The sequence below is a fragment of the Misgurnus anguillicaudatus genome, chromosome 9 (genome assembly GCF_027580225.2).
Source record: "Misgurnus anguillicaudatus chromosome 9, ASM2758022v2, whole genome shotgun sequence".
In the NCBI taxonomy this organism is placed as follows: Eukaryota; Metazoa; Chordata; class Actinopteri; order Cypriniformes; family Cobitidae; genus Misgurnus; species Misgurnus anguillicaudatus.
This window is the reverse complement of record NC_073345.2, coordinates 16662297-16680706: the sequence shown is the minus strand read 5'-3', so window position 1 is coordinate 16680706 and position 18410 is coordinate 16662297. Positions and strand designations below refer to the sequence as shown.

At 39.0% G+C, this 18410-nt stretch overlaps 1 protein-coding gene across 1 annotated transcript; it reads left to right on the top strand.

Moving 5' to 3' along the window:
• Positions 1 to 885: 885 nt before the first annotated feature.
• pygma (phosphorylase, glycogen, muscle A) lies at positions 886 to 17465 on the top strand. The gene is made up of 20 exons (XM_073871187.1): positions 886 to 1219; positions 4340 to 4441; positions 6557 to 6638; positions 6862 to 6962; positions 7250 to 7381; positions 7461 to 7572; positions 7705 to 7787; positions 8153 to 8296; positions 8413 to 8505; positions 10551 to 10697; positions 10954 to 11117; positions 11219 to 11333; positions 11543 to 11644; positions 11696 to 11843; positions 13686 to 13744; positions 14228 to 14372; positions 14457 to 14661; positions 16558 to 16692; positions 16804 to 16870; positions 16945 to 17465. The coding sequence occupies exons 1-20, from the start codon at positions 977 to 979 to the stop codon at positions 17092 to 17094; spliced, it is 2529 nt and encodes an 842-aa protein (XP_073727288.1). The 5' UTR covers positions 886 to 976; the 3' UTR covers positions 17095 to 17465.
• The last annotated feature ends 945 nt before the right edge of the window (positions 17466 to 18410 follow it).

The window sequence follows — 18410 nt, the reverse complement described above, 5'->3', positions numbered from 1 at the left end:
TTCATCTTAGTTTTTTTGTTGTTGTTCAAGTAGATTTATTTCTACATTTATATGGCTCAAGATAGTAAAACAATCTGCTATTGGAACAATACACTTATAGTTAAGATATATTCTGTATCATTCCATGCTAATATGTACATAACTTTAAGGGATGTTTAGATATTTTATGGAGGAGTATGCTTTGTAGGGTCGGGATCTGAAGTTTGCAAGAGTCCATTGTAAAAGACTACACCCAACAGTGCTGTATCCAAATACAGTACGCTCAGCTGTTATATATGATCACATCACTGCATGCCGTTCAAATATCATCATGGCCTTTGAGGTTGGGTCATTGAGTCTGTTAATGTCAGTGCAAGCTTAGTCCCCATAAAATCAAAATTGAAGTTTTTTGTCTTTTGGTATAAATATGTTAGCCTTAAGGTCATCTATAAACTAGTGTTCTCCAAAACATAGACAATACTCTCATTCACTTACAATCTCTCACTTCCGTCAGTACGGATCAACGATTTTTATGACTTCATCTGCACTTCTGCTTTCCATCAGGTACCAAGCTGTGAGGTAAACTAAACGCTATTGGCTATTTAAAAGTGGGAGGGGCCACTTTAATAAAACTTACCATAACTTCCTGTTTCAGTGCCAATTTATCAGTAGCGTACATGATACTTCAGTTTGTAGTTTCACTCAGTTGCCTTTAAAATAAATTAGCATTTCTACAGTACACGTGTTGTGTAGCTCTTGCGTAACCTTTAAGCGCATGCACCGTTTCCTCATTAAGCGCTGTACTTTTTACATATCGAACTTTTAATTGGCTCATAGCTGAGAACAAACTCCGCCCCGTTGATTAATATGCATGAGCCGAACTTTAAATACCGAGAGCTGTCACGACTGAATGGGTGCTGCTGGTACTGTTGTGCGCGCGCTGTCTGGTGTTTGCATTTTCACCTAACTTGTCAACGGAGACCAGACTCCTGTCACCATGTCCAAACCGCTGTCAGACCACGACAAAAGGAAGCAGATTTCAGTGAGAGGGCTCGCCGGTGTGGAAAATGTGGCGGACTTGAAGAAAAACTTTAATCGCCATCTGCATTTCACGCTGGTGAAGGATAGAAATGTATCCACCAAACGGGATTATTACTTTGCGCTCGCACACACAGTCAGAGACCACCTGGTAGGCAGATGGATCAGAACACAGCAGAGTTATTACGAGAAAGACCCCAAAGTAAGTTCATGCATGCAGATTGAACCCAAACAGAGTGGGGTTTTGTGCATACGAGCAACTTGCAATGTACTGTAAAGGCAGTAAAGCTGTAATGTCTAATCCCACTGTAATGTCATGACATTTGCTTGAGTGGTATGGATCTGCTCGGCCACAGCATTGCTGACCTTTTATGACTCTTCACTGAAAGCTTTCCAGAACCGGTCCAGGATAAACACTCTCTACAAACATCCTGCATTACACATTTCTAACCAAATCAAGTGTGCTTGTTACAGATCAGCAACAAGGTGCAACTTTGGCACATCAATGTGCCATCTGCAACAGTATGAACTCTTGCATTGATACAAAGTGTTCAAGATGAATTGACAATTCAGAGGATCAATAGGATAATATTTATGTTAATCCACTTTATATTAACAGTCTGCCTATGAAAACCCAGCTACATAAAATCATACATAATGTAAAGAATATACAGTGAAGATATAACCTTGATATATTTAATATTAACTAAGTAAAGTCATGTCAATGATTAAAATCAATGATCGAAATCAAACTTTAATCCTCCTAATCTCATAAATGGAGATTTTAGCCTGGATTTTACAGACATGGTCATACATTATAAAACCTTTACAATATTAAACAATGCACTCTGTAAGCAATGCATTTATTGTTTATTAGATCTTCAAACACAGCAGATATATTTTAGATATTTTATTTTAACAAGGTATAAGTAGAAATGTTACTTAATATTCAAAATAAGCAAGTGGCAGAAACATTGTATGAAAATGTGTTGGTGCTCAAGGCATTAAAATCGGAGCGCCATGGAGAAGACAGAAGATGAAACCACTGCCCAGCATCTCTGACCTTTTCCTTTCCAAGCCCAGCCCATAGTCGCTGCAAGGAAAAGGTGTCTATGATATAAAGGTCAAATGTTGCCTCCTAAAAAAGGTCAGATATAAAGTCTATACAGGAGAAAGAGGAGATGTGTAATTCAGCCTCATTATAAAAATATATTATGTTCTCTGAGAGTTATTCTGAACTTGACCGTATACAATATTGAGTCAAATCTTCATAAAGTAATAGAATAAAATACACTGGATTTATTTTTAGTTCGAAGGCATTGAGATGTATTCCCTTCGCTCACCCACTGATCTACGAAACTAAATTTTGTATCTTTATTCTGAGATGGCCATTGGCAATAAACCTTGACTTGATCATTAGAGCTTAAATGAGGCTCTTGAGTGTTTCCTTGAAAGCGTGACTGTCATTTGTCTGGAGCTCAGCCAACAAAACAAAAACCAGAATATAAAGCAGTCTCCACTTATCAGCTCTTATTGAGGGCCTGCTGAAAAAAGAGAAGGGAAATAAGTAGCCTATTGAAATGAATAGTTCACACAAAATTAAAATGCTGTCATCATTTACTGACCCTCGCATCATTATGTGATAAAACTAGTAGAATGATCTTGATCTTTATTTTCCATATTAAGGTGAATAAGGACTGATGCTGTCATTCTCTTCAATTAAGACTAACGTCGAAACTTTACCAAACTAAAAGTTAGCACATTTGAGTGAAAATAAAATTATAACAATAAAATGTATTTTAAACAAACAATTAATAAACTTTTTGAATTGATATTTGACTGAAATCTCTTACCTGAAATTATTAAACTTTCAATTCAGTGGTACAATGAGGACTGAATATCAATCATGTTTAGACTTTGGATAAGCAAATTTTCTAACTTCTATAGTTATTATTAATAACTTCATTGTCGTGACTCATGAGGTCTTTTTTATAAAGATTGCATTGCTGTAGTGATAGTTGTTAACCCTTTATGTTTATATGGAGCAGTAAAAGTAAATTCTGTGGGAGGGAAATTAGTAAGTTTAGCAAAAAACAAGGTATAATAATAATGTATAATATGTAATAATTCTCAAGTATTGTACACTCTAGGGAACCAATTTTCTGGAAATTTGAGAATCTCTTAAAGAGCACTTTTTTTTAAGATGTCAAATAATCTTTGGTGTCCCAAGAGTACAAGTACATATGTGTAGTACTTGTAAGTTCTAGCTCAAAATAGCATATAGATCATTTATTATAGCATGTTAAAAATGGCACTTTAAAGGTGTGTGCAAAAATGTGCCATTTTTGGGTGTGTCCTTTTAAATGCAAATGAGTTGATTTCTCCACTAAATGGCAGTGCCGTGGTGGTGTCTCCATCTGACATCACAAGGGTAGCCAAATTTCAATGACCTATTTTTTACATGCTTGTAGAGAATGTTTTACCAAAAGCTAAGTCTTGATCTTTTTCACATCTTCCAGGTTGACAGAGGCACAGAGGACCCAAATATAGCACTTAAACATAACATTTCATAATAGGTCCTCTCTAAAAGTTAACTGATTACTGAATAGCTTTTTATCAGTACAGTTTGTTTTCAACTGTATAAGACAAATTACCAACTTGTTGAGCAAGATCAGATCTTCCTTGTCATCTGCGTGGAAGCACAACATTAAACACGCCGTGACCTTTGCTGCTGACCTAACTGTTGGTTATTTTTGCTTCAGTCAAAATACCAGTGTTACATAATACCGGTCCCCTTCCCCCACACACCCCTTCTCACCTCCGTGACCTCGCTTCTTCTCTCTCTCATACGCCAGAGAAAAAGCCGAAAATGTCAGAGGTTACAACCGGAATGGTTTCAGATTGCACCCTGTATCATCGCATCATCAGAAATTACTGTCTTCTGCTAGAAAGTATTAAAATAGTCTTCAATGAAGTCTAAAAATAGTGGTCTTGTTTGTAAGCCAAGTGAATTCTCAAGAAGTAATACTGTACAAAAAACATTTACACTTGGCGGACACTTTAATCCAAAATACCTTAAAGTGCATTCAAGATAGGCCTATACATTTTATCAGCATGTGTGTCCCCTGGGGGAAGAATCCATGACCTTTGTTGCAAATGCAATGCTATACCAACTCATCTGCAGGAGCACACACTGTAACTGTTAACAAGAAATGTTCTGCATTTCCAGATAAGAATGAACTAACAGGGATGTGAATGGATGACTGTGCAGGTTTCTAAAGTATCTTACATCTGTTCTGGTTTGTTCTGGCTCCATGTGCAGCGTGTCTACTACATCTCCCTGGAGTTTTACATGGGCCGCACCCTGCAGAACACTATGGTGAATCTGGCACTTGAGAATGCCTGCGATGAAGCCACTTACCAGGTAGGACACCACACAGTAAAGTGCGGCAGGGATGACATATTTTTGTAGGCAAAACCTGGAAGTGAGTTAGCAGTTTAGCAATTCCGGTTCCATTGTCCCGAAGTCGATGGGGTTTTGGTTAAAGGACAAAAGGTCTAAGTTAGTTATTTTTGCATATGCATTTCTAGGATTTCCCTTTCAGACGCAAAATTTATGGGAGGAGATTATTTAAATGAATTAGTAAATCAACTCGATTTACTAATGTTTGCGTGTGTGTTATGACTGGTATTTGCGCCATTATTTAACACTGAAAAAAAACATGTTTTTAATCATTTTACGCTTGAAATGGCTGCAATTGTTGTTGATAGAAGAGGCATTGCATAGATCAGAGAGCATGTGCTACAAGGCAGAGGATTTTTTAAAGGAACACGCCCAGATTTTGGGAATTTAGCTTATTCACCGTATCCCCCAGAGTTAGATAAGTCCATACATACCTTTCTCATCTCCGTGCGTGCTGTAACTCTGTCTGACGAAGCCCCCGCTAGCTTAGCTTAGCACAAAGACTGAAAGTGAATGGCTCCAGCTAGCAAACTGCTCCCAATAAGTGACAAAATAAAACGAACATTTTCCTATTTATATGTTGTAATTTGTATAGTCACAGCGTGTATAAATAACAAGGTCATATGAGACACGCCGATCTTATAACCGTATACATACTGGGAAGTATATTCTCAGAAGGTGAAGCACTGCTACTTGGGCAGAGTGATTTGCTAGCAGCACCCGAGAAGCCCCTGATGAGGAGCAGAGAGTTTGGTGAGAGTTGTGCAAATCACTCCGCCCATGTAGCAGTGCTTCGTCTTCTGGGAATATAGTTCCCAGTATGTAACCTGTTAAAAGATGGCTGTGTCTCATATGACCTTGTTATTTGTACACGGTGTGACTATACAAATCACCACACATAAATAGGAAAATGTTTGCGTTATTTTTTTACTTATTGGGAGCAGTTTGCTAGCTGGAGCCATTCACTTCCAGTCTTTGTGCTAAGCTAAGCTAGCAGGGGCTGTGTCAGGCAGAGTTACAGCACGCACAGAGATGAGAAAGGTATGTATGGACTTATCTAACTCTGGGGGATACGGTGAATAAGCTAAATTCCCCAAATCTGGGTGTGTTCCTTTAACACGAAACAGTTTATTTAGAATGCCAGAGGAACATATTACACAATAATATTGTTTACAAAGCCATGTTATTTGTTATTTGCTGGAGGAAATAAAATAGGGGTCACTAAGAGAAGTCACACAATACCAGCCGTTTCAAAACTTTTCAAAAAAAATTTTGTCCTCCAGTTCTTTTCAGTGTACTATGGCTTCGTTAGCTGGGATTTCGCACCAGCTGAGATGTCCGTGGTGCTGAACTCAAGCGCATCAGGCGTTAGTAGATCACCGGGACCTCATCATTATGGAAATCAGCTGTTGCCCCCGTGTTTTTTAATGTGTGCCTTTTTAGTAAATAACCCGCAGATACAACCACTCCTATCGGCTCTTTTTGGAATTACGCTCTCATGCTAATTTGCCCCATTTAGTAAATCTGGCCTTAAACGTCATCAAGCATGAAGATGTCAAAGACAACGCAACATGGGCACAATTCCCAACAAAGATACATCCACAGCGTATTTCCCTAACAGGGAACATGTTTTTAATGTGTTTTAAAGAGCTGTCGGAAGCTTGGTGGTGATGACGATGATTTCAAGAGACTATGGTGTAGTTCGATGGTTGGTTTAAGATTAGCTTTTAATTTCTAGTAAACACACAGAAAGATGTGCATATATGTAAAGATTATCTTGTTGGACAAAATGTTTGATAATCCAAAAGTCTATGGAAAAAATATGTTTTTTATTGGTGAGGGAAGCAAAACAAAATAGAATTCGGACATTGACCTCAACATGAACTGTTTAATCACAAAGTAACGTTTCGGGCTACTGCCCTTCTTCGGACGTTTTTGGTGAGGGAACCAGTGTCCAGCTTACCTTCGGGTTGGCCTACAAAAATACGTCATCCCAGCGGCACTCTATAAAATCCATTTTAGTAAACAACAAACTCAGTGTTTTTTTTCTGACCAATGACGTGCTGTGTTTTTCAGCTGGGTCTAGACATGGAGGAACTACAGGAGATGGAAGAAGATGCTGGACTGGGAAATGGAGGCCTTGGTCGTCTAGCTGCTTTGTATTCTGATCTCTCTTCTCTTTGTGCACTCAGGTTTAACAGAGGTAACTTTACTCACAGTATGGATTTATTGAACTTTGTACAAGAAAGTTAAACGAGTGCAGAACATGCCTACAAGATACAATCCTGAAACATTCAAAACTTTTCACAGACAGGATAAATCTGTATCGAACAATGCACACCCACTTTTGCGCTCTTTCTCTCTATATATGTTTTTAGCTTGCTTCCTGGACTCTATGGCTTCTCTTGGGCTGGCTGCCTACGGTTATGGCATTCGTTATGAGTTCGGTATCTTCAACCAGAAAATCGACAATGGCTGGCAGGTAGTTGAAATGATGTTTATTCATTTAAATAAGCTGTCACTGGGGCGGTACCCTTTCAAAAAGTACACATTTGCACCTAAATGGCTCATATATGTATCTCAGAGGTACCAAATGTATGCACATCTATACCTAAATAGTACATATTAGGACCTTTTTAAAGAGTACTGCCCAAGTGACAGTTTGATATCACAATTATTTCTAAGAGTGTCAAGACTGAATAGGCATGACTTTATAATTTAACACTCTTACTATAAAACATGTCTTATGTTAATATTAATGGCTGGCAGGTTGAGGAGGCAGATGATTGGCTGCGCTATGGTAACCCATGGGAGAAAGCGCGTCCAGAATATATGCGCCCTGTGCACTTTTATGGTAGGACAGAACATCACCCAGATGGAGTCAGATGGGTGGATACTCAGGTAAAGCATTGCCTTTGGTGATCATGTAGGTGTACAGTAATGTTTGTGCATACATACCTATTAAATACTATGTTTACAGGTTGTCTTGGCTTTGCCATATGACGTCCCTGTACCCGGCTATAGAAACAACATTGTCAACACCATGAGGCTGTGGTCTGCCAAGGCCCCTTGCGATTTCAACCTGAAGGATTGTGAGTGCTAAAAAACGATTTGTAAACCCAATTACATAAAATCTGATTGGACAAACAGGGTCACATATGGACGCTACCCTTTGAGTGAAAGAAAAGGCATCAGCATCCTATATGTTCTCGTATCATTTTCAGTTAATGTTGGTGATTACATTCAGGCTGTACTGGACAGGAACCTGGCTGAGAACATCTCCCGTGTCCTCTACCCCAATGACAATGTCAGTAAATACACGTGTGGGTTTATGTATATAATGCACATTGAAAGGATAGTTCAAGTGATATATATATTTTTTCATAGCCTGTATGACTTTGTATTGTGGAAATCAAACAGTGTTGTTTTGTAGCACAAAAAAAATTTATCTGCTCTGCCCATACAATCAAAGTGAATGGTGATGTGGACATTTATGCTGCCTTTTCTGTGTTTTATAGCTTTAGAGCCCCTGGTCCACATCCACTTTCATTGTATATAAAAGTACAGAACAAATATTCTCTTAAACTTTGGTGTTTTATGGGAGAAAAGTCATACAGGTTGCTGCTTTTGAAGTGGTCTTGCCTAAAGCTTTCGGCCCCTGTCTTCCCACAGTTCTTTGAGGGTAAGGAGCTCAGATTGAAGCAGGAGTACTTTGTAGTGGCTGCAACTCTCCAAGACATCATCCGCCGCTTTAAGGCCTCTAAGTTTGGCACCAGGGAAGTCGTGCGCACTGATTTCAGCGCTCTGCCTGATAAGGTAAGGTCCTCTCCGTTAAAGATTTCAGCCTTTAACCAACATGTATATTCAGAGGAGTTATTAAGAGATGTGAGAGTCAGAATGCCGCTCTATGAAAGTCTCTTGGTTTCTCTCAGGTGGCCATTCAGCTGAACGACACTCACCCCGCTCTGGCTATTCCCGAGTTGATGAGAATCCTGGTCGATGAGGAAAAACTAACATGGGAGAAGGTTCGAGGCAGATGATTTTGTTATCTAGTGTGATTTACAATGTTTTTTTCTTACTTTAAACAGTCATTGCATTAAACAATCACAGGTTGACGGCACTAGAGGGCACTCTATGCACTCATGTGTCTCACAGCAAGAAGGTTGGCAGGAGTTTGCATGTGTGCTGCATTCGTTTGTCAGTGTGGGTTTACTCCGGTTTTCTCCCACAGTCCAAAGACATGCAGGTTAGGTGAATTGGAGATGCCAAATTGTCCTCTATTTTGTGTATTGATCAACTTGTGTATAGTTTGATCGGTTCTTGTCATGAATATAGCAAGAGATGCTGAAATGACGATAAGAAAGAAAGAAAGAAACACTCATGCATTAGCTAGCAGCACATACATACACTTACATGTGCAACATTTTTGTATATTTTCAAACACCTACTGTTTTTGCAGTACTTGTTTTAGCACTCATATCCACCGGGTATTAGAACTGTCAAAGTGATGAGATACTTACTCCACCTGATTGGCTTTACAAGAACAAGATGAGATTTTTACACTCTTTTAAAAAAATCCTCAGTGATAAAATGAAATATATACATTTTTTTGAAATGTTTTAACTAGGACTGTCCCTAACAATTTTTTAAAATGTGTTTCTAGTAGAAAATGCTTTGCCAGTGTGTAGGCAGAAACATCCTGTTATTATACAAATCCATCTCTTCTTCTTTGTGTAATCCCCTTTAAAACGCAACAGTCACACAAAAACGGCTGTTGGGGATCCCCTATCAATGTGATGTCACATTGATTACATCCCAACCATAACCGCTCACAGACTCCGCCTATGAGTGCGTAGTTCTACCTTCTGCCAGAGACACATGTTTTGATGTAGTCCAAAACACACGTGTAAGCGCTCTACCCCCTACTTTTCATACAGGGAGGGGAACAAAAGCTTTCTTTGCATTTAAAGAAACACACACAAAAACAAATGGCCATGTTCAACATCGTATAATGAAAGATATATGGTGTATTTTGAGCTGAAACTTTACAGACACATTCTGGGGATACCAGAGACTATTCTTCATATTGCTGAAAACACCTTGGCCCTTTAAACAAAAACATTAATATGTAATTAAAAACCAGCGTTTTGTATTATAACAAACGCCTGCAGAGGGCGCCAGTGGACTCACGATTGTTATTTTTGCTTTTATTTTAGATTGAAAAATGCTTACTTTTGGAAAAACAACGTTTTTTAAAACATTTAAGTCCTTAATGTTTGTCCAATTCTTTACAATACAAATGATACAGCCACTGTCATTCTTGAGCAAGAACATTCATGTAATTTATGTAAACTTTGCTATGAAACTTCATATCTGACACTGATCAACAGACTGATCACTGAACAAACACAACTTCATCTCAAACCTTATATTTGTTCCCAACCGAACATTATTGGAAACCCAAACAAAAAAAGCACACGCAGTAAAAGACTGTAAAATGCTGATCCACAAAAAATCTTGTGATATTTTAATCTCATTGCATAAGATCTCATCACACCCTTAAGGGGGCATGCACACCAAAGCTTTTACACCCGTGGCTGTAGCATGATTTCAATTGTTTCCAATGGAAGCTCGGCGTTTTTCGAATAAGCCAGCAGCTAGCGGTTTTCTTCCGCGCTGAAAACCGGCACTCTGTGTTTTTTCCGCGCTCAGCGCTGAGCGTTGAGAGTTAAAAAACATTCAACTTTGGGTGAAAAGCTCCGCTTGTCAATGTCAGTTCTCACACGGCCGTCCAATCACAGTGGAGGGGCGGGACATTACCACAGTAACCAACCGACTTGTAGCTGAAGTATCAGAGCTACCAAAGCGCTCAGCTGTTCACGAACTGAAACTTGAACCTGAACTTGAACTTTGTACTAACAATCTATATTTCATAATAATTTTTCATTTAATAAATGTTTTGCTTTTTTGTACTATATATTAAGTCCAGGTGCACTACATAATGTTCTTAATAATTCAAACAACATCTACCAGATAAGTCAAACTATGTTCACTTCTTCACTCCCTGCAGGCATGGGACATCTGTGTTAAGACATGTGCCTACACCAACCACACTGTGCTGCCTGAGGCTCTGGAACGCTGGCCTATTGATCTCTTCCAGACCCTGCTGCCCCGGCACCTCGAGATCATCTTTGAAATCAACCGGCGCCACATGGAGGTCCGACATCACACAAAACTAACACACACAGTTTTTTATTTACAGTACAATGAATCAAGATGTGTTAGTGTTAACTGTTAATGGTCAATTATTAATTCATAATTAATAGGTAATTATTACCTCAAAGATACATATTGGTAACAAATGTATACGTATCTATACCTAAATGGTACATATGAGGCCCTTTTTAAAGGGGAACTGCCCCAGGGACCATTTTTTCCTGATGGTGTAGCATACATTCTGTTTGTTGTTTTAGCGCGTGTCCTCTCTTTACCCCGGCGATGTGGACCGCATGCGCCGCATGTCTTTGATTGAAGAGGGCGGGCAGAAGCGAGTCAACATGGCGCATCTGTGCATCGTTGGCTCTCATGCAGTGAACGGTGTGGCACGTATTCATTCTGACATCCTCAAAGCTACCGTGTACGTTTTATTTGCAAACAGATGCACATGTATGCATTAATTACACACGTATCATAAATTGACCTTTACTTGTAGTTTCATGCTGTGGTATTCACGTACAGATTCAAAGACTTCTATGAAATGGACCCTAACAAGTTCCAGAACAAAACCAATGGTATCACCCCTCGCCGCTGGCTGGTAATGTGTAACCCCGGTCTGGCTGAGGTCATTGCAGAGGTTGGTAAAGTCAATCTTAACATAAATTGTTTTATAACTGAGACAGAATGTCCAGCTGTGACAGCAGGAAACTTGAGCGTAGCAGTAATTTCTCTTTTATATCATTTACTATTACATGGAGTGATAATAGCCATATACTTCTAACTAAAGGGATTTCTAATAGTCCATTTAACTCCACTTAACAATTCCCTGTCTTGCTCAAATGTCAGAGGATCGGAGAGGACTTTATTCGAGATCTGGATCAGCTGCAAAAACTTCGTAATTTCGTCAACGACGAGGCATTCATTCGAGATGTTGCCAAAGTTAAACAGGTTAGGAAGAATACATAAAAAAGTGATTTCTGAGTTTAAAATCTCTTCTAGGAGAACAAGCTGAAATTTGCTGTGCATTTGGAAGAGCACTACAAAGTTAAGATCAACCCCAACTCCATGTTTGACATTCAAGTCAAGAGAATTCATGAGTATAAGAGACAGCTGCTTAACTGTCTGCACATCATTACCTACTACAACCGTAAGTGGCTTCTACAGTTGTGCAACTTCTTTCGTGTCTCTATTACCTCGTTCACTTCCCACAGAGATTCCAAAAATACGCTGGTAATGTGTATCACCATTACGTTTTGGCAGTGCCGCTGCTAGATATTTTGGTGCCTTAAGCATGAATTCCTTTATGATGCCCCCGACCCCGAGAAAAAAAAAACATTTGTTTTTGCCAGTTAAACTTTTAATTACCAAACATGTAACTCAATACCAATAACACAATAAGCTCTATTTTAACGATCTAAGTGCATTGTCTAAAGCGCACGGTCTAAACGGGCGTGTCCGATTCCACTTTTGCTAATTTAACGACGCGAAAAATGGTTTGTGAGCCGAGCACATTGTAGAAAAGGGTTGTTCCTATTCTTGTAATGAGTAATGGGTGTGTTTTGGGTGTAACGTGTAATAAACCAATGAGAGTCTTTTCTCTCATCCCATTTAAAAGCCAGTTGTCTAATCCCTATTTAGATGACAGACTTTGTAAACTGAAAAACTAAGCAGAGGAAGAAGACTCCCAGTTTAAAATTTATGTTAAAGGACAAGTTCGGTATTTTACACTTAAAGCCCTGTTTTCAGATCGTTTATGATGAAATAGAACGGCTCTGACCGAAACCCGGACACATACGGCTGCCCCGAGAATCTTCAGGTGCTCGTTGCCTCACCTCCCACCTCTACAATGGCTGAATAGGTGCACCGGAACAATCCCTCCCAAAATGCATTAAACTTTCGTTTACAAAGACATGAAACTCACTGAGTGGTGAGGGGTGTCCACTGATATGCTCACATGCTTTCCAACAGGTGTTTTACCATTCGTTGTAAACTTGTGGACCTATTTTTCCAAACGCCTCACACCCGTATATTCTTCCGCCGAGAGCTTGAATAATAAACACTCCAGCCCAGTTGGTGGCAATAATCCGCCTTTGCCAATTGCAAGAATACAAACAACCTTCCCGGCGCTGAGTAATACGTACCTCACAGCACATCTAATACAAGTCAATGGAGTTGGACAAAAACAACGTAAACCTGTTGGAATGCGTATTTTGCAGCGATTTTTGTGTGAGCATACTCGGTGAGTTTCACGTCTTTGTAAATGAAAGTTTAATGCATTTTAGGAAGGATTGTTCCTGTGCACCTATACACCATTATAGAGGTGGGAGGTGATACAAGAAACACCCAAAAATTCTCAGGACAGCATCATATGTCCAAATTTCTGTCAAAACTGTTCTATTTCAGCATAAACAATCTGAAAACAGGGCTTTAAGTGTAAAATACTGAACTTGTCCTTTAAATAATTGTGTTGTTTTTCACTTGTTTTGAAATTGTTGTTTTTTTGTATTAAAACTTTTAAAAGCCGTTTTCTTTTAGTCATGGAAGTAAAAATAGCAGGCTTTTAACTGCTGTAAATGCATGGATATCCAACATCATCAAAAAATAATTTACAAGTATGTAAAAAAAATTATCAACTTGAAACTACAATTAATTGACTAGTGAGGAGTTGCTATAAAAATACATTTATAAAAATAAACTTTATAAAAATAAAGTTGAAATAAGCTAATTTTTATAATTTATATAACTCCTTTCTAGTCAAAAAGTAAAAGTTGATTACATTTAAACATTTAAGTGCAACCAGGAAGTTTTGAACAGTGTACTGTAACATACCAGCTCTCATTAATTCCTAAAAGGGGGGTAAACACGAAATACAATGGAAAAGTCAATGTGATTCAATGTGAAAATCCACATGAATGGTGGAAATAGACGGACTAAATGCAAAGTAAACAACTCGCCTACTGTTGTGTTGTTTCTGTTTATACCTGTACAGGTATTAAGAAGGATCCCAACAAGCAGTGGACCCCAAGAACAATTATGATTGGAGGAAAGGTAAACTTGGAGTCATTTAAATTGGACATATTATGAATTACTTTATCCATGTTTAAGTGCTATAATTGGGTCCCCAGTGCTTCTATCAACCTACAAAATGTGAAAAGATCAACCCAGAAACTTTAGGTAAACCATTCTCTGCAAGCATGTGAGAAAATAGGTCATTAAAATCTGGCTCCCCTTATGATGTCAGAAGGGGATAATAGAGCACTGCCATTTAGAGATCAGCTCATTTGCATTTTAAAGGACACACCCAAATGGCACATTTTGCTCACACCTACAAAGTGGCAAATTTAACATGCTATTATAAATTATCTATATGGTATTCTGAGCTAAAACTTCACATATGTACTCTGGGACCCCAAAATATTTATATTACATCTTTAAAAGTCTTGTGAATTTCCCCTTTAAATTAAGTTGGTTGTTTTTGTCATTCTGTTTAAGTTGTTGTTTGATGCCTATTATCGATTTGCTCCATCCTAGGCTGCTCCAGGTTACCACACAGCTAAAATGATCATTCGTCTCATCACGGCTATTGGTGAGGTGGTCAACCACGACCCAGTGGTGGGTGACCGCCTCAAAGTCATTTTCCTGGAGAACTACAGGGTCACCCTTGCAGAGAAAGCTGACAGATGAGAACGTTGTAGTTTTTTAGTACTTGAAAGGAACATATGAGTATAAAGAACATCTTTATAATCTTCTCTATCAGCTGTCCCTGCGGCTGACCTGTCCGAGCAGATCTCCACAGCCGGCACAGAAGCTTCTGGAACAGGCAACATGAAGTTCATGCTGAATGGAGCTCTGACCATCGGTACCATGGATGGAGCCAATGTGGAGATGGCAGAAGAGGCAGGAGAAGACAACATCTTCATCTTCGGCATGAGAGTGGAAGATGTTGATGCCATGGATGCCAGAGGGTTGGAAAATAACTACTAATGCTTTTAGTAAAAATATTGGTGTTGTGAATGTGTTAGCATTTAGCCAAGTCCCATTCATTCCTTAGGATCCAAACAGGGATGAATTTAGAAGCCACCAAACACTTCCATGTTTTCCCTATTTAAAGACTGTTACATACCCGAGTAAGTATGGTGGCACAAAATAAAACTTTTTTTTAAAGCCATAGGAATGAATGGGGCTAGGCTAAATGCTAAAACATTCACAAAGCGCTTTACAAAGATTAAAAGTGCACGCATTAAAAAAAGATAGGTATGTATTAATTAATCTAAGTTGAGGTAAGAACATAGTAAAATATTGAAAAACGGTGGTGTTTTCCTTTAAACCCATACTCCAGCCAAATATGAAGTAAATGGGGCTCACAAACGGTTTGGTTACAAACATTCCTCAAAATATCTTTCTTCATGTTCATCAGAATAAAGAAATTTATACAGGTTTGTTACAACATGAGAGTGAATAAATGATGTCAGAATTATAATTTTTGGGTGAACTACCTTGCAGTTTCGTCAAAGACTTTTTGACAAAGGTACCCCTTTAAAGGTTCACTGTGCAGATTTTAAGCAGCATCTAGTGGTGAGACTGTGAATTGCAACCAAAGGCTCAGTCAAGAGCTCACCCCAACCTTTCAAAACTTATAGTGAAGCTACAGTAGCCGCCACAAGAGAAACGTATCATCATCTGCAACCCGTTCTCACTCCGGCGTCAGGGTCTGGGGCATGTTCGGGCGCCTTCAGCGTCAGTGTGAAGACGCGGGGAGTTCCCCTATGCGTCACTGTGTCGACGAGGTGGGAACTCCGTTGCTTTCGTGCTGGTCCCTCGGCGTTGGATGTGGACGAGGGGGAGTCCCGAAGGGTGGTGCCGTCGCGTTGTGCGACGGTCGGCAGGATCATGCCGCTTCTGGACTGTAGCTACTCAATTTTTGTTCCAAATTTTTTACCATTGTCGCTTGGGTTTGGGGTAAGAATGACTTTCTGTTACATAAAATTACATCCTAACCCAAACCCAACTCTAACCCTAACCCCAAGTGACAATGGTTTAAAAATCAGAAGACAAAAAGTATAAACCAATACAGACATCCTAACCCAAACCCGAACTCTAACCCTAACCCCAAGCAACAATGGCTTAAAATTCAGAAGACAAAAAGCATAAACCAATACTTAAACTGACATCCAAACCACCGAAGTCTAACCCCAACACCAAGCGACAATGGTTTAAATATTGGAAAGAGGTTGGGTGGTTGTTGTCCGGGGGCGGCATGGTCCTGCCGATCGTCGCGTGGCGTGGCGGCGTCACCTTCCGGGATTCCCTTTCGTTTGTGTCCGACGCTGGGGGATTGGCGTGGGCGCGGCGGAGTTCCCGTTTCGACGGTGTAGTGGCGCATGGGGGCACCCTTCGTGTCTTCATACTGACGCTGAAGGCGTTTGAACATGCTTCAGATTTTGACGCCTTGGGGAGTGAGAACGTGTTGTCATCTGATACAATGTAGGGACAATACGCGCTCTATAGAGCAGTTTGTCCATTTAGGGCTACTGTAGAAACGTGGCGGCACGAAATGTAAGGCAAGGTAAATTTATTTTTATAGCACATTACATACACAGAGGTAATTCAAAGTGTGTTAATGTAGATAAAACGGCTCATTCTAAGGTAATAAAAATAATACGGTTCATTATGTAAGGTCTTTCACTGAAAATATATTTATGTATATCGCATTTCTGTCAAGAGATCCTTTTAAAAGTTACACATTGCACATTTAAATGTTACTTAGACTGGCTTGTAGGAACACAAGTGGTTGGTATCTTAACAACAGAAACAAAAAACACATTCATATAATATATGACATAACCTTCTTTATCTGACAGATACAACGCATCCGAATACTACAATCGTATTCCAGAGCTAAAACAGGCCATTGACCAGATTGCAGGAGGCTTCTTCAGCCCCAAACAGCCAGACCTCTTCAAAGACATTGTCAACATGTTGATGCACCATGATAGGTTCAAGCCACTTTCATATCTATGTATAATACATGCATGCCATTTTAAAATCAAAAACTCTTGCACGCTACCACAAAGGTCTCATAGAGTTTATGGTTTCTCCTTGTGCAGGTTCAAGGTATTTGCTGACTATGAAGACTACATCAAATGCCAGGAGAAAGTCAATGCTTTGTATAAGGTAAGTGTTAACACAACTGAAAAAAGTCTTTGACAAAGCTGCAAGATTCTCAATCGTCCTTCATACTTGTACAGAACCCCAAGGAATGGACCAAGAAGGCGATCCACAACATCGCCGGTTCTGGCAAATTCTCCAGCGACCGCACCATCTCCCAGTACGCCCGTGAGATCTGGGGTGTAGAGCCCACCCTGGAGAAGCTCGCTGCACCTGACGATCCAAAATAAACCTCCTATCCTGACCTATCTCCAACCAAGAGCAACTGTATGATCGATTGCTACACCTTCAAGAATGCAGCTATGCCTGTCTTGGACAAAGTTTATAATGCACACCAGCCAGTCAATTTTCAATCTGTAATGTTTTGCATCAGTCACTGAACAATCAATACATTCAACAAACTCCATCAATGTTCAACTTGTAACGTCTACAAAGTCATCTTTGTCAGCAAAAGCTCCTTTCAGTGGCAGCTGTGATGAATGAGGATCTTGATAACTCTTAATCTATGAATTCAGTACTGTGTTCATGGTCTCACATGCAATAGATTTCTCCCCAATGTAAACTGTTAAAAAAATAAAATTCAGTTTAAGCCATTCTTATACACTGTTGCATATGGCTGCTAGTTCTGTTCTGTTCTTAAAGGATTAAAAACATGCTTCCGCATGGGTTCACGGTTGGCTTTAAACATTGTTCATACATTAAAGGGTATGTGTGGTTGATGGTTGCATTATTAACATGCTGGATTATTTTCAACTGTATAATGTTTTGTTATGGGAGATGGGAGACAAATACAAGGTCTTAAGGTCATAAAGGCCTGTTGCGTAAACTGCATAGACGTATCATAGTCTAATTTTTCTAAACTTTTCATAACTTTTATGTCGGTTAAATAAAAGGTAGATTGTTCTCATTTGAATGTTAATAGAGAAATTGACTAAATGTAACTACTTATAGGTTGGTCAGGCTATTTCTTAAAACACACTCGGGTTTAAATGTCATTTCGAAGTGCTGTTTCATGAAATAAATGCTCTAGCAAAATTACTAATACATTTAATGCAACGAGGTCATATAAGAATGTGTTTATTCATAACACGACATCATACCTTTATCATGAAACAGCATATGCTTTGTACTGTAATTGAACATTTATTTCAGCCTAAAAGTGTTTGGAAACAGCCATTAGATTACATCACCATGTAAACTGACAACAACATTGACTGGGTGATTCTCACGAAAACTTGGTTTTAAAAATGTCAAGCATGAAAATGTAAAAATTGCTTAAATTTACTTTTTTTCCCACCAGACATTGAAAAACAAAGTCTGGAGTAAATGGGAACATTAATTAAAAAACTTTTACTTATCATTTAACACTTTTTGTAACATAATTAAAAAAATTAGTCATAAAAATCTCATTACCGTAACAGTCAGAAAACATCAACACTGACATATTTTCAAAATGACATGACAAACCTGAAAGAACATAATTTGGAGATTCTGCACATGCATTTAAAATCAAAGTATTATGCTTCTATTAATTAAATTAACATTT

Excerpts from the sequence above, each read along its gene's own strand:
- pygma (XM_073871187.1), top strand. The coding sequence starts at position 977 with ATGTCCAAACCGCTGTCAGACCACGACAAAAGGAAGCAGATTTCAGTG. Across the intron at positions 11,334-11,542 it reads TGGCTGAGGTCATTGCAGAG|AGGATCGGAGAGGACTTTAT; the intron begins GTTGGTAAAGTC and ends CTCAAATGTCAG. Across the intron at positions 11,645-11,695 it reads ATGTTGCCAAAGTTAAACAG|GAGAACAAGCTGAAATTTGC; the intron begins GTTAGGAAGAAT and ends AATCTCTTCTAG.